A 16,800-nucleotide genomic window follows, 5' to 3' on the forward strand; every position below is an offset into this window, starting at 1 on the left:
CTTACGCTGAGCTACATAAGTCTTCAAGGAAACTCAGCCAGGACAGAACCCTGATGTATAAGCCTAAAACCCTCAGCAATATGTATAATAAAGTAATTACAATTTGAAATGTTATAATAACCAAGATGTCATTTAACTTGAAACTGATGTTACTGCTATATCATATTATAGAGCCATAATAGAACCCCTACACCAATTAACAATAAGATTGTTATAGTTTCCTTAACAATTATGTATGTTACGAATGTTGTTAATATCCAAGGAAGTTATTTAGAAACCACAATCTGGTCAAAGAGGGTTAAGTGAGCAGTGACATCATCTCCGTACAGGTACAGTAAATTCCACTAACAGATTTTTTCTAAAATGTTTCTTATAACTTAGCCTCAGTCTTGTACATACATGTATATTTCCACAGGTCCCTAAAAAAACTGCAGTCATAGAACCACTCTTAAAAAGAACAATCTAGACGCTTCACCAATTAACAATTGCAGGCCCATATCCAGTGGTGTAGTGGGGATTTTTTTACTGGGGGGACGCTATTTTAATTAGGTCATCCCAAACAATGCCACACAAGTGTGCACGCGCGCAGTGCACTCACAAAACGGGCAGACAGGTCAACAGAAATACCGGTATGCTTAGTCCTACTTTAGTTACTGTACTGCAAAAAGCAGACGGCGGTGCGCTCAACACACACACAGACTCAAAACCATGAACACACTGGCACATAAGTTACATAAACAATGTATAGGCCTAAGTTGCATAAATGCTTGAGTATTGCAGTATTGCAACTAAGCACACAGCGCTGCTTCTCTCTCTCTCTCTATCTCCACTTTCAAAGTCTATTTAAAACTCATAACAAAACTCATAACAAACAAACACAATTCCCAAAGTTGTCCTGTAATTAACTTATTAAATAAACGAAACGAAAAATATAGCCTACTTATGCAAACAATATTGAATCTGGACATGAAATTATTCTGATGAGGCCTAGCCTACATTGCAAATAAGCAGACAGCGCTGCTTCACACACACACACACACACACACACACACACACACACACACACACACACACACACACACACACACACACACACACACACACACACACACACACACACACACACACACACACACACACACACACACACAGCGTTTTGAAGACTGATAAATCCGAAATGGATGAACAACCTTTGCAGCCCAGTTTCCCAGCTTTGCAGTGTATCCACGGGTTTGGTCGTAATGTTTGTTCACTTTTGTAATTAACTTTGAATTGCATTGTGTTGAAAGTTGCTACATAAAGAAACTGACCCTGCCTTAAATTAGATTTCATCATTAATGATTGAGCATTATTCTTTTATACACAGCTCCACCTAAAAAACCCATGCATGATGTCTGAGAACGTGTTTTTCTTGTTTTGGCTCTGAAATCTTATCTGTACTTGGCCCAACCCCCTTTAGTTTAACATTTTATATACGGACACGGAGGGCATAGGTATCACATCTTCACCTGGGATCCTGCTAAGAACATCCTAAGTGCAAGTGGTCCCTCTGTGACACCTGAGACTAAAACTACACAAGATCAAAGAACTGAGCATCCTTTTGCTTCTTCACCCGAATTCCCTGACCGTTGGAAGTGCAGAAAAAAAAAGGTAAGCTTAAATAATGCAACAAATTGACATCTGTTGCTTCTGGATGAAAGCTTGTAATTGAACTCTACTATAATTAAAATGTATTTTGAAGTGAAAAATAACTTAATATATAAGATATAAAATACCTTATATACATCACAATTAGCAACACTTAAATAATTAAAAACTCATATTAAGTTAAATATATTATGATGGATCTATATTTATTTATATTTCATTTTACAGTTCATTTTTACAATAAATATAGTTAAATTATTAGTTAGCAAATGTTACTGATAATTGTATTCAGTTTAATACAGTAAATAACCTTAATGAATGGTGCTTAGTTTAATAAAATTGGGTTCAATAATGATATGTTTTTATTTTAGTTACATCTAGCCTATTGCATGTTCTCTTCAACAACCCCTGAAGAGAGTAGCTTGCAGGGCTGGGCGATAAGACCTCAAATTATTAAGATTATATTTTTAGACCATATATAGCGCAGTATTTTTAAATCCTTTTCCATTACACCAGTATGAGGATTTATATAGTTAGACATTAAGGGCTATTCATGATGCCCGGGCCTCACCCCACCACTCCTGTGTATCGGCATCAAATCAGAATGATAGGATAGTTACATTAAACTGGGAATCATTTACATCTTACAATATCAAGATATCACATTTTTTTAAATATCAAAACATTTCCATGACCTTTCAAGGTGGCATTTTCAATTACCATTTCCCTTCAATCAAGCTAAATAAAAGTGAAAAGCAATGCATTCTGTAATCACTAAAAACACATTATCCCACATGAATATAGCCAAAATTATATAACAACTATTTTGATGTATGATTCTTCAGTGATTTAAAAAAATAAATTATTTCTAATGTACAATTAGGACTGCACCATATTCGAAACACTTACATTGTAATATGACGTTTTCTTCAATAAGCTTAGTATTGCAATATGAAAAATCGCCAAAACCTCACTGGCCGCTGTATGGCCATAAGTTCAGGGTGCGCCTGATTCGTTTTGCCGCTCACGGACAACGCATTCTAAACGCATTTTTGTAAACAGCCCTGGCCCACTCTACCGGTGTTGATAGTCAGTGATTGAATGTGTTATATATCTGGGCTTTACTGTGTGTTTCTGTGAGAGGTAAAGAGAGCTATGGGAGAGAGCAGCTGAAGCAATAAGTCAAAGCAAGTCTTATGCCGGTTGCCTAAAAACATTTAGAGACATTTCATATATCGTATGTAGAGCAGATACAAGTATATCTGATTTATCGGCCAGCCCTGAAAGCTTGCTGTGACAAACTGACAATATGGGTTATGTTTATTTAAAAAAAAGAACGTTTTCTGAGATGTCATGATATAATCTTTGCAACGACACGTCCTACTGTAGAAAGTGTTTGACCATATCATTAGGCTGAATAACCACCTAACTCCACCTTCTCCAGCCATGGACAACAGACTAGTCCTCCTCACTGCCCTGCTGGTGATGATGTCCTGGATGTCTGTGGGCACCTACGCTCAAAGTGCTGGAACAGCTGCAACCAATGGAACAGCTGCAACAAATGGAACAGCTGCAACAAATGGAACAGCTGCAACCAATGGAACAGCTGCAACCAATGGAACAGCTGCAACCAATGGAACAGCTGCAACCAATGGAACAGCTGCAACCAATGGAACTGCTACAACCAATGGAACTGCTACAACCAATGGAACAGCTGCAACCAATGGCACAGCTGAAACCAATGGAACAGCTACAACCAATGGAACAGCTGCAACCAATGGCACAGCTGCAACAAATGGAACAGCTGCAACCAATGGAACAGCTACAACCAATGGAACAGCTGCAACCAATGGAACAGCTGCAACCAATGGAACAGCTACAACCAATGGAACAGCTACAACCAATGGAACAGCTACAACCAATGGAACGGCTGCAACAAATGGAACGGCTGCAACAAATGGAACAGCTCTAACCAATGGAACTGCTACAACCAATGGAACAGCTGCAACCAATGGAACTGCCCCAGCAATAACGCCTAACACAACAGTGACAGAACTTATAGTAAGTAAAGCTAAACAAAAGAGCGTTGTGGAATAGATTGTTGAAAATCATTGAGGCTACATTTTTTCTCCCACTAAAAATATATATCTCATTCCTTTACAGACAGCTATCAACAGGGCAGACTGCGGGATTGGGCAGCTCTGTGCCTCTGAGCCCTCGGACTGCGACCCCTCAACAAGTTCATCATGTTTCTTTCTGTCTGCCAAGCAGAGCAGCGGCAGAAACTTTGACATTGGGCTTTCAGGAGAGTCCGATGGCTATCTTGCTGCCACCCTGTCACTCGACAGCGAGCTGGTATGTCAGGTTATGTCCCACACTTTATTTAAATACCACTAAGTATAACCCACAGCTACTGAAATAGTTGTTTTGAATTCTTCTTTCGAAAAGTTACAATTTTTGTTTTTCTCCACAGGGAGGTGATGACACAACCTACGTGTGTGCAAACAAAAATGGTGTTGTTAAATTATTTGGAGCTGTCCTCAACAATGGCAAGCTGACTCTGAGAGATGTGAGTAAAATCCAAGTGCATGAATTAGACTTTATAGCAGCTGTGTGGAACGCTCATGAACTGCCACATCATTGTTGTCAAATACTGAACAGATAGTTCAAATGCTATGGTTAAATCAGTATGCATTAAATTGCCACATATCTAGCCTTTTTGAACATGTAGCTCAGGCAATACAATTGCAATTTCTAATTTAAACCATCACCATTTGCATGGCATGAAAATACTGAAACCAGCTTTCTTTTTTGTCATCTGTTTCCGTCTTTGCTCTGCAGCTTCCTGTGGATTCCGTGAAGGGCAAAATCACTGGAAAAAAAATCCAGTGCTCATTTTCCGCCACTGTACCGGCCCAGATTACTAGAGTAGCCCAGTTTGCAATCGCAATCTCCACAGGAACTTTCAACAGCTGTAAGCCTACCAAACAGAGATACACATTCACACATCAAACAGTCAACTAAGATCAACTGTCACAGGGACTCACAAATAATAGATACATATATTTTCATGTTCAAAAAATATATATCTAATATCTTTTGCTTGAACCCACAGCTACTGGTGCTCTTGGGGACCCCAGCACCCAATTAAAAAGTCCTCTTGTAGACCTGGCAAATCCTAACACCACTGTCACCAATGGAACAGCTCTAACCAATGGAACAACTGCAACAAATGGAACAGCCCCACCAATAACGCCTAACACAACAGTGACAGAACTTATAGTAAGTAAAGCTAAACAAAAGAGCGTTGTGGAATAGATTGTTGAAAATCATTGAGGCTACATTTTTTCTCCCACTAAAAATATATATCTCATTCCTTTACAGACAGCTATCAACAGGGCAGACTGCGGGATTGGACAGCTCTGTGCTGCTGAGCCCTCGGACTGCGACCCTTCAACAAGTTCATCATGTTTCTTTCTGTCTGCCAAGCAGAGCAGCGGCAGAAACTTTGACTTTGGGCTTTCAGGAGAGTCCGATGGCTATCTTGCTGCCACCCTGTCACTCGACAACATACTGGTATGTCAGGTTATGTCCCACACTTGTAGATTTAAATACCACAAAGTATAACCCACAGCTACTGAAATAGTTAGTTTGAATTCTTCTTTCGAAAAGTTACAATTTTTGTTTTTCTCCACAGGGAGGTGATGACACAACCTACGTGTGTGCAAACAAAAATGGTGTTGTTCAATTCTTTGGAGCTGTCCTCAACAATGGCAAGCTGACTCTGAGAGATGTGAGTAAAATCCAAGAGCATGAATTAGACTTTATAGCAGCTGTGTGGAACGCTCATGAACTGCCACATCATTGTTGTCAAATACTGAACAGATAGTTCAAATGCTATGGTTAAATCAGTATGCATTAAATTGCCACATATCTAGCCTTTTTTAACATGTAGCTCAGGCAATACAATTGCAATTTCTAATTTAAACCATCACCATTTGCATGGCATGAAAATACTGAAAACTAGCTTTCTTTTTTGTCATCTGTTTCCGTCTTTGCTCTGCAGCTTCCTGTGGATTCCGTGAAGGGCAAAATCACTGGAAAAAAAAATCCAGTGCTCATTTTCCGCCACTGTACCGGCCCAGATTACTAGAGTAGCCCAGTTTGCAATCGCAATCTCCACAGGAACTTTCAACAGCTGTAAGCCTACCAAACAGAGATACACATTCACACATCAAACAGTCAACTAAGATCAACTGTCACAGAGACTCACAAATAATAGATACATATCTTTTCATGTTCAAAACATATATATCTGATATCTTTTGCTTGAACCCACAGCTACTGGTGCTCTTGGGGACCCCAGCACCCAATTAAAAAGTCCTCTTGTAGACCTGGCAAATCCTAACACCACTGTCACCAATGGAACAACTGCAACAAATGGAACAGCCCCAGCAATAACGCCTAACACAACAGTGACAGAACTTATAGTAAGTAAAGCTAAACAAAAGACTGTTGTGGAATAGATTGTTGAAAATAATTAAGGTTACATTTTTGATCCCACTAAAAATATATATCTCATTCCTTTACAGACAGTTATCAACAGGGCAGACTGCGGGATTGGACAGCTCTGTGCCGCTGAGCCCTCGGACTGCGACCCCTCAACAAGTTCATCATGTTTCTTTCTGTCTGCCAAGCAGAGCAGCGGCAGAAACTTTGATATTGGGCTTTCAGGAGAGTCCGATGGGTATCTTGCTGCCACCCTGTCACTCGACAGCGAGCTGGTATGTCAGGTTATGTCCCACACTTTATTTAAATACCACTAAGTATAACCCACAGCTACTGAAATAGTTTTTTTGAATTCTTCTTTCGAAAAGTTACAATTTTTGTTTTTCTCCACAGGGAGGTAATGACACAACCTACGTGTGTGCAAACAAAAATGGTGTTGTTCAATTATTTGGAGCTGTCCTCAACAATGGCAAGCTGACTCTCAGAGATGTGAGTAAAATCCAAGTGCATGAATTAGACTTTATAGCAGCTGTGTGGAACGCTCATGAACTGCCACATCATTGTTGTCAAATACTGAACAGATAGTTCAAATGCTATGGTTAAATCAGTATGCATTAAATTGCCACATATCTAGCCTTTTTTAACATGTAGCTCAGGCAATACAATTGCAATTTCTAATTTAAACCATCACCATTTGCATGGCATGAAAATACTGAAACCAGCTTTCTTTTTTGTCATCTGTTTCCGTCTTTGCTCTGCAGCTTCCTGTGGATTCCGTGAAGGGCAAAATCACTGGGAAAAAAATCCAGTGCTCATTTTCCGCCACTGTACCGGCCCAGATTACTAGAGTAGCCCAGCATGCAATCGCAATCTCCACAGGAACTTTCAACAGCTGTAAGCCTACCAAACAGAGATACACATTCACACATCAAACAGTCAACTAAGATCAACTGTCACAGGGACTCACAAATAATAGATACATATCTTTTCATGTTCAAAAAATATATATCTAATATCTTTTGCTTGAACCCACAGCTACTGGTGCTCTTGGGGACCCCAGCACCCAATTAAAAAGTCCTCTTGTAGACCTGGCAAATCCTAACACCACTGTCACCAATGGAACAGCTCTAACCAATGGAACAGCTACAACCAATGGAACAACTGCAACAAATGGAACAGCCCCACCAATAACGCCTAACACAACAGTGACAGAACTTATAGTAAGTAAAGCTAAACAAAAGAGCGTTGTGGAATAGATTGTTGAAAATAATTAAGGTTACATTTTTGATCCCACTAAAAATATATATCTCATTCCTTTACAGACAGTTATCAACAGGGCAGACTGCGGGACTGGGCAGCTCTGTGCCGCTGAGCCCTCGGACTGCGACCCTTCAACAAGTTCATCATGTTTCTTTCTGTCTGCCAAGCAGAGCAGCGGCAGAAACTTTGACTTTGGGCTTTCAGGAGAGTCCGATGGCTATCTTGCTGCCACCCTGTCACTCGACAACATACTGGTATGTCAGGTTATGTCCCACACTTGTAGATTTAAATACCACAAAGTATAACCCACAGCTACTGAAATAGTTAGTTTGAATTCTTCTTTCGAAAAGTTACAATTTTTGTTTTTCTCCACAGGGAGGTAATGACACAACCTACGTGTGTGCAAACAAAAATGGTGTTGTTCAATTATTTGGAACTGTCCTCAACAATGGCAAGCTGACTCTGAGAGATGTGAGTAAAATCCAAGTGCATGAATTAGACTTTTTAGCAGCTGTGTGGAACGCTCATGAACTGCCACATCATTGTTGTCAAATACTGAACAGATAGTTCAAATATTATGGTTAAATCAGTATGCATTAAATTGCCACATATCTAGCCTTTTTTAACATGTAGCTCAGGCAATACAATTGCAATTTCTAATTTAAACCATCACCATTTGCATGGCATGAAAATACTGAAAACCAGCTTTCTTTTTTGTCATCTGTTTCCGTCTTTGCTCTGCAGCTTCCTGTGGATTCCGTGAAGGGCAAAATCACTGGAAAAAAAATCCAGTGCTCATTTTCCGCCACTGTACCGGCCCAGATTACTAGAGTAGACCAGTTTGCAATCGCAATCTCCACAGGAACTTTCAACAGCTGTAAGCCTACCAAACAGAGATACACATTCACACATCAAACAGTCAACTAAGATCAACTGTTACAGGGACTCACAAATAATAGATACATATCTTGTCATGTTCAAAACATATATATCTAATATCTTTTGCTTGAACCCACAGCTACTGGTGCTCTTGGGGACCCCAGCACCCAATTAAAAAGTCCTCTTGTAGACCTGGCAAATCCTAACACCACTGTCACCAATGGAACAGCTCTAACCAATGGAACTGCTACAACCAATGGAACAGCTGGAACAAATGGAACAGCCCCAGCAATAACGCCTAACACAACAGTGACAGAACTTATAGTAAGTAAAGCTAAACAAAAGAGCGTTGTGGAATAGATTGTTGAAAATAATTAAGGTTACATTTTTGATCCCACTAAAAATATATATCTCATTCCTTTACAGACAGCTATCAACAGGGCAGACTGCGGGATTGGACAGCTCTGTGCCGCTGAGCCCTCGGACTGCGACCCCTCAACAAGTTCATCATGTTTCTTTCTGTCTGCCAAGCAGAGCAGCGGCAGAAACTTTGACTTTGGGCTTTCAGGAGAGTCCGATGGCTATCTTGCTGCCACCCTGTCACTCGACAACATACTGGTATGTCAGGTTATGTCCCACACTTTATTTAAATACCACAAAGTATAACCCACAGCTACTGAAATAGTTAGTTTGAATTCTTCTTTCGAAAAGTTACAATTTTTGTTTTTCTCCACAGGGAGGTGATGACACAACCTACGTGTGTGCAAACAAAAATGGTGTTGTTCAATTCTTTGGAGCTGTCCTCAACAATGGCAAGCTGACTCTGAGAGATGTGAGTAAAATCCAAGTGCATGAATTAGACTTTATAGCAGCTGTGTGGAACGCTCATGAACTGCCACATCATTGTTGTCAAATACTGAACAGATAGTTCAAATGCTATGGTTAAATCAGTATGCATTAAATTGCCACATATCTAGCCTTTTTTAACATGTAGCTCAGGCAATACAATTGCAATTTCTAATTTAAACCATCACCATTTGCATGGCATGAAAATACTGAAAACCAGCTTTCTTTTTTGTCATCTGTTTCCGTCTTTGCTCTGCAGCTTCCTGTGGATTCCGTGAAGGGCAAAATCACTGGAAACAAAATCCAGTGCTCATTTTCCGCCACTGTACCGGCCCAGATTACTAGAGTAGACCAGCATGCACTCGCAATCTCCAAAGGAACTTTCGACAGCTGTAAGCCTACCAAACAGAGATACACATTCACACATCAAACAGTCAACTAAGATCAACTGTCACAGGGACTCACAAATAATAGATACATATCTTGTCATGTTCAAAACATATATATCTAATATCTTTTGCTTCAACCCACAGCTACTGGTGCTCTTGGGGACCCCAGCACCCAATTAAAAAGTCCTCTTGTAGACCTGGCAAATCCTAACACCATTGTCACCAATGAGCTTGCCACCAACACTGGTAGCCATGCCATTACAATCCAGCAATCTCTGACCCAAGGTAGGCAAAAGAGATAGAGATGTTGTCCTTAGGAGATTTTAAAACATGTAGGAAATGTAATGCGTGTAAACAAAGCCTAACACATTATTTGTTTCCCATCTAGCTCTGCTGTTCACTGTTGGTGTGCTTGGTCTGACCGTGCTATGAAGAAACTGACAACTCTGAAAGTCAAGACAAGACCATAACTAAATTATTCGTCTTAGTGTGCTACTGGATATAATCATCTCTCAGGAGGTTGACTTTAAACAGTGCATCCTTCCCAGATTATTAAAATTATGCTTCATTATGTTTCAACTTACTGGCAGGCGAGGGCAGGAATGGTGGAGGTCGGTCAATCTTCCAAAGCCTTCTAACTGCTTTCACATCTGTGTAGGCTCTGAAACAAAACATGTCAATTCATTGTTAGTTTAATGTGTAATCAATTTTTAATGTATTGTTTTAACCATAGGAGTGCTGGATTTCCTTCATACATGTAAACCTTATTGAAAACAAATATATTGACTCTCTGCCTGGAATGAAAATCAGTCTTTGAATGATTTGAATGGGTACAGATGTGAATAGATATGACAATTAATTACAATTCATGTGTTTCTGATGACGTACACAAAAAAGCCATGTTTTTCTTATTCTGTCACTCATGATATCAGCAAATGGCAGACACGTGTTTGTGTTATGTGATGATTATTATTATTTTAATTTTATTGTATGTGAATGTAGCTCCATATCGTTACGGATTCAAGTAGATTTTGAACATTGTATCATGTAACAATTGAAGTCCATTTTTTAATCGCATTTTTGGAAATAAATATTCAATGAAAGCTGAAATGTTTTTTTGTTTTTTTTAAATACACTAATAAGAGAATAGCAGCTGATTTAGAAGCAGTTAAAGAGATAACCATTATTAAGAACTGATCATTTTAATAAATGTTCAACAATTTGCCAACATGCTTGTAAACATTCATTTTAAAGCACTGCAAAATAATCACTTAATATTTTTCTTAGTATATTATTGAACCCTGAATGTTTAAAAAATACACCAGTGCCTGAACCTAAACACAAATAAATAAATAAAGTTAATATGGACTTAATAACTGGAGTTAAAAAACAAACCACAACCTCCTCAAAAAAGATAAACTTTAACTAATGCAATAGTAGTACTGGGTTTCCTATTTTAAACTTACAATTTTACCTATAAATCTTGTCAATTTATGGTTTCCTTTACCATATTTAACAGACAATGAAGAGCATGAGTCACACTTATATTTGACTGGAATTTCTCCATAACACTAAAAGTCTTCAAAGAAACTCAACCAGAACATAATCATGATGTATAAGCCTAAAACCCTCAGCAATATGTATGATAACATTTATTAAATTTGAAATGTTATAATAACCTTGAATAAAATAAATAAATAATAAATAAATAAAAGCGAACCTACGGAGTGTGTTTGAGGACAATAACATCAACACACACGGACACGGTCATCTGCCTATTGGGAAATGCATCGATGACGTGGTACCGAAGGTTTCTGTACGAACATTCCCAAATCAAAAGCCCTGGATAAACGGCTAGGTTCGTACCAAGCTGAAAGCGCGCACCATCGCGCAGAGCTGGAGATTTGGAGGAGTACAGGAAATCTAAATATGATCTACGGAGAGCAATCAGCAATGCAAAGAGACAGTACAAAGAGAAGGTGGAATCTAGAACTATTAACAAAGCACTTATATACTAATAAAGGACTGGCTTATCTAAAGTCAGTTGAGTAGCACTTGAAATGTTTGGCTCTATGAAACCTGATGTACTTATATGATTCTGTTTTCTTCAAGGTTGTGTCTTCCTGGTCGAATGTACTTATTGTAAGTCGCTTTGGATAAAAGCGTCAGCTAAATGTAATGTAATGTAATGAATCTGACTTCAAAGGCTGTAACACCCGGAACATGTGGGCGGGACTAAGAACAATGACAGACTACAAAGGAGCAGCGGGGGTGCTGCGGGAGTGTCTGCGTGCACATCTCTCCCAGATGAGCTGAACAGCTTCTTGGACGTTTTGAGAGCAGCCAGGCTGTGGAGGCACAGAAGGACCAGGAGCCCTGCCCTTTTGTTTTAAACAGGGCAGATGTGTGCAAATCCTTTAAAAGGGTTAACCCACACAAGGCTCCTGGACCTGATGGCATCCCTGGCTGTGTTCTCGGGGTGTGTGCAGTTCAGCTGGCAGAGGTGTTCACAGACATCTTCAACAGGTCCCTGCTGCAGTCTGTAGTCCCCACATGTTTCAAACACTCCACCATCGTTCCTGTCCCCAAAAAAACAATAATCACCAGCCTCAATGACTACCGCCCAGTAGCACTCACCTCCATCATCATGAAGTGCTTTGAGCGGTTAGTCAAAACCTTCATCACCTCCTCCCTCCCTGACTCTCTGGACCCCCTGCAATTTGCCTACAGAGCAAACAGGTCCACAGACGACGCCATAGCCCTCACCATCCACACTGCCCTCTCACACCTGGACCAGAGGAACACATATGTGAGAATGCTGTTCATTGATTACAGTTCAGCACTCAATACCATTGTGCCCTCCAAGCTGGCCATCAAGCTAAGAGACATCTGGCTCAACAGCAGGGGCGCCGCCAGGGACTTTGGGCCCCATGAAAATATATCACATTGGGCCCCACCACCAGGCCACGCCAACCAAGCACAATGCTGTAACCACACCTCCAGAACCCAACCGACTCATGTATGCTTTAAATAACTACCTGTATAGGCTTGCATCTATTTTGTAGTCCAATACTAACTGCACAATATTTACTGACACTGAGCGGTGAACATATAACACTGTGCAGATGTGCAACATTCTACTGCAGTAGAATTCACTATTTGATATAACACTAACATTCCTGACAATAGATCTCAATAGTCATCTGTTATGGTGTACATGCCTTTTTAATAACATTTTTGAATGGAACCTATTACCTGTTCTCAGTCTTTTTCTCATCATGCATCTTGTGTGTAGTGATCCAATATCGTTACCATAGCCTTGCCCTTTAACAGTTATTACGAGCCCTTGCTCAGCCTTACTCACCAAGAGCCCAGCGCCTAGCCTTCTTACAGGCAAAGTCACTGATCAAGTCCTTGAAGTCCAGCTTTCTAGCCAACTGGCTTTCAATGGACAGCACGGCAAGACTGCAAAGCATTATGGGGGGACAGGGCTGCGGAGCCTAAAGATGGATCTGTTGGTCCTGGCACCAGGGGAGGGACAACTGATGCCAGGACATCAGTTGCAGGTACATTTTTGAATAGCTGCTAAAAATGTACCTGCATTTATTAAATGTCAGCTAAAAGAGGAGTGAAATTAAAAACCTCAGAATTTTCTGTGAAGATATTAACAGTACTTAAAGGTGGGGTAGGTAATTTTGGAGAAACCAGCTCGAGTGAGCTAGAATTTGAAAATACACAACCGAAAAAAATCTGCCACTTCCTTACAGAGCCCCTCCTCCAACACACACAAACGCGCACATGACCAATGAGGGCACGAGATAAGTTTGTGCACAGATGGAAGGCTGACAGGCAGGTAGGCCATCCAGTTATTTTAGCCGGGCCGGCTAAAATTATTTGTCGTGCTTTTTACAGCGCCACGGCTTCCACCGATTAATTTTTTTTAATGGATTTTTTGTTAAAGCACTTAAGATATTCATTGCTATCGGGATGTTAAGAGCATTTCAAGCAATATAACAACAAGTGTATCTCGAGCCGGTTTCTCAAACTTACCTACCCCACCTTTAATGTCAGCAAAACATTACAATTATTATTTACAATGGACTACGCTTAGCTAACAGACTAATTTCCACCACACCCACCTTTTCTTTTGAAAAACTGGGTGACATACTGTCGCCCTTTAGTCCCTCTCTCTTTCTCTCCTTTCTTTTCTTTCTTGAAAGCCTGACTTTGTTAGTCGTTGAGACATCGTACACACGTAAGTACTAGCATCCCTGCTCACATGCACTCACTCTCTGCTAGAAAGGGCCGGTGCCGCACAGCGTTTGAAGGCAGGACCAAACCATTACATGTAAATAGAGGGGGGTGTTTGATGCTTTGGATAATTAACTTTTGGAAGAAAATAAGTTAAATGAATCGTAAGTTTAGTGAGTACATTATCAATGTGACATTATATTAATGTTAATTATTGATGATTGATGAAAGGTTACTTAAACATTTTTTCTTAATGTTCTAAAAATGTTTGGGGCCCCTGTCAGTCACGGGCCCTTAGAATCGTCCTAACTTTTCACCCCCTCAACGTCAGCAAAACAATGGAGCTGATTGTGGATTACATGAAGCAACAGAGAGGGACACGCCCCCATCGCTATCAATGGGACTACGGTGGAGAGAGTCAGCAGCTTCAGGTTCCTTGGGGTCCACATCACTGAGGACCTGACATGAACTCTTCACACCACCATCACCAAGAAAGCTCGACAGCGGCTCTTCTTCCTCTGCAGGCTGAGAAGGTTCAACATGGACTCCAGGATACTCTGCAACTTCTACAGGTGCACCATAGAGAGTATCCTGACCTTCTACAGGTGCACCATAGAGAGTATCCTGACTGGCTGCATCACGGCCTGGTACGGCAGCTGCACAGACCTCAATCGTAAGGCTTTACAGAGGGTGGTGAAAACTGCAGAGAACATCACCAGGACGGAGCTGCCATCCATGGAAATCCCTCAGGATTATAAAAGACCCCTATCACCCCAGCCACAAACTGTTCAGTCTGCAGGCGTTACCGCAGCATCCGGACTAAAACAACCAGATTCAGAGACAGCTTCATCCCGCAGGCAATAAGACTGTTAAAAAACTGAACTGCTGAAACAATTTCATAACATTCATCTGCTACTTAGTAATTATTTATGTATTATCTAATATATCATTCCAATAACTTGTATATAGACTCGTATTGCACTATTCCACGTTTTTTTCTCTCTTTTAAAAACTATTTTTCTTTTGTATTACTTTTAATATAGTATATTTTAATGTTGTTTTAATATTGTCTGCTTATCTGTATTATTGTGTTGCATTGTTGGAGAAGCCTGTGACCTAAGATTTTCAACGACATAATTAATCTGTAGCTATGTTAGTCTGACAATAAAGAACCTTGAACCAAGATGTCGTTTAACTTGAAACTGATGTTACATTACATGTTACTTGTCAGACGCTTTTATCCAAAGCGTCTAACAAGCCACCCGCCACAAAATGTTACTGCTATATCATATTATAGAGCCATAATAGAACCCCTGTACCAAATAACAATAAGATTGCTATAGTTTCCTTAATGTTACAAGTTTTGTTAATATCCAAGGAAGTTATTTAGAAACCACAATCTGGCAGAGTGAAAGAGGGTTAAGTGAGCAGTGACATCATCTCCGTACAGGTACAGTATATTCAACTAACAGGCTTTTCCAAAAATGTTTCTTATAACCTAGCCTCAGTCTTGTACATACATGTACATTTCCTCAGGTCCCTAAAAAAAACTGCAGTCATAAAACCACTCTTAAAAAGAACAATCTAGACCAGGGGCAGGCCCGGTTCTACGGGGGTGCATAAGGGTGTATTGCACCCTCAGTTAAGTCGTTATGCACCCTCATTTGAAAAATGAAAAGTGAAAAAAAAAAAAAAAAAAGTTAAAAATATTACATATATAATAGTAATAATAGTAATAATAATAAGAATAATAAGAAGAAGAATTTAGTTGAAATAAAATAAATTGGAATTGTGGTTAAATAACATTGCTGCATTTATTTGGTCAATTTAAACGGTAAGTAACGTTATTATGTCAGGTGCGTGTGACCTGTGCCGTTGCGCGTTCGTCATCTGCAAGGTTCTTACAAAGCTATCAGTGTCAGTGATGGACATCAGAAAATTGTTAAAACAACCAGCCCTTGTCGCCAGCAGTAACACTGCATCTACTGCAGGTAATAACAGTTCAGATCATGGGGACATTACGTTACCTGCGGCCACTGTCGTAGACAATAACGCCCGACTTGCCCGCCTCGCCCACAGAGGCGGAGCAGCCGCAGCCGTCTTTCTTGCCCCAAACACCGCCACCCCTCAGCGGCCCGCAAGTGCCAGAGGACCTCGGCAAAACAGAGCCTGCCCAGGTATATTTAGTGCCCAACTCGCCTGTCGGCTACTCATTTTGCAGCTCATGGTTTCAAAACAGAGATTGGCTGGAATATTCATGTAAAAAAGATGCCATCTTCTGCTATGCATGTAGACATTTCGGTTCAAGTACGTCAGATGCCTTCACCACAACTGGCTACAACAACTGGCGCCATGCTCTTATAGGCTACGTGATAAGGGACTGGGAAGGCATTAATCAAGCAAAGAGCACATACAGTAGATCCATAGATCTCTTCATTTTGCTCTCAAAGTGCACCAGATTGATGCTTTTAACTTCAATATTTTTAAAACAAATCTTCCCGGGGGAGCATGCCCCCGGACCCCCGTAGAGGAGGTGAGGACCCTCGTAGAAGAGGTGAGGACCCTCGTAGAGGAGATGAGGGACCCCCTAGGGTGTTAGGTCCACTCCCCACTTATAAAAATAGCACTTTATCACTGCACCCTCTCTAATCTCAGATGCACCCTGAGTCATTTTGTTCTGGAACCGGGCCTGACCAGAGGTGTCAAACTCAAGGCCCGGGGGCCAAATCTGGCCCGTGACTTCATTTTATGTGGCCCTCACAAGAGCTTGCAAAGAATATAATATGTTTATTATACGGTTGCATTGCGATTTACAGAAGCAAGTTACCCATAAACTACATGTCCCACAATGCATCTCAAATTTGACGTTTTTCTCAGAATTTGTCTTTTTTTCTTCTAAATATGTATTATTTATTTGTTTTGACTTTTTGTCCAGAATTTGGCTTTTCTTTTTAAATCATTTTGTGACATTACTGAAGAGACTTCCAATTATTTGCCCTAGACTTCTGCTTTCAGATGT

General features: G+C 40.3%; 1 protein-coding gene across 16 annotated transcripts in view; it reads left to right on the forward strand.

Annotated features, from left to right (window-relative positions):
- The first annotated feature begins 1,481 nt into the window (after positions 1 to 1,481).
- LOC117555495 (nuclear pore complex protein Nup153-like) overlaps positions 1,482 to 16,800 on the forward strand; it is a 44,200-nt gene continuing 28,881 nt past the window's right edge. For 4 of the 16 annotated variants that reach the window (XM_034230370.1, XM_034230368.1, XM_034230355.1 and 1 more), the window contains exons 1-14: positions 1,482 to 1,650; positions 3,092 to 3,708; positions 3,811 to 4,002; positions 4,121 to 4,216; positions 4,489 to 4,621; positions 4,763 to 4,929; positions 6,240 to 6,431; positions 6,550 to 6,645; positions 6,918 to 7,050; positions 7,192 to 7,376; positions 7,479 to 7,670; positions 7,792 to 7,887; positions 8,161 to 8,293; positions 8,435 to 8,545. In XM_034230370.1, coding sequence (XP_034086261.1) covers positions 3,094 to 3,708; positions 3,811 to 4,002; positions 4,121 to 4,216; positions 4,489 to 4,621; positions 4,763 to 4,929; positions 6,240 to 6,431; positions 6,550 to 6,645; positions 6,918 to 7,050; positions 7,192 to 7,376; positions 7,479 to 7,670; positions 7,792 to 7,887; positions 8,161 to 8,293; positions 8,435 to 8,545 — 2,341 coding nt within the window. In that variant the 5' untranslated portion in view covers positions 1,482 to 1,650; positions 3,092 to 3,093. Of the gene's footprint in view, positions 1,651 to 3,089; positions 3,709 to 3,810; positions 4,003 to 4,120; positions 4,217 to 4,488; positions 4,622 to 4,762; positions 4,930 to 5,031; positions 5,224 to 5,344; positions 5,441 to 5,988; positions 6,138 to 6,239; positions 6,432 to 6,549; positions 6,646 to 6,917; positions 7,051 to 7,191; positions 7,377 to 7,478; positions 7,671 to 7,791; positions 7,888 to 8,160; positions 8,294 to 8,434; positions 8,620 to 8,721; positions 8,914 to 9,031; positions 9,128 to 9,400; positions 9,534 to 9,674; positions 9,816 to 9,918; positions 10,641 to 16,800 lie in introns of those variants that run through there. The other 12 variants (XM_034230371.1, XM_034230356.1, XM_034230357.1 and 9 more) reach the window with 12 other exon arrangements.

The sequence above is a fragment of the Gymnodraco acuticeps genome, unplaced genomic scaffold (assembly GCF_902827175.1).
Source record: "Gymnodraco acuticeps unplaced genomic scaffold, fGymAcu1.1, whole genome shotgun sequence".
NCBI lineage: Eukaryota > Metazoa > Chordata > Actinopteri > Perciformes > Bathydraconidae > Gymnodraco > Gymnodraco acuticeps.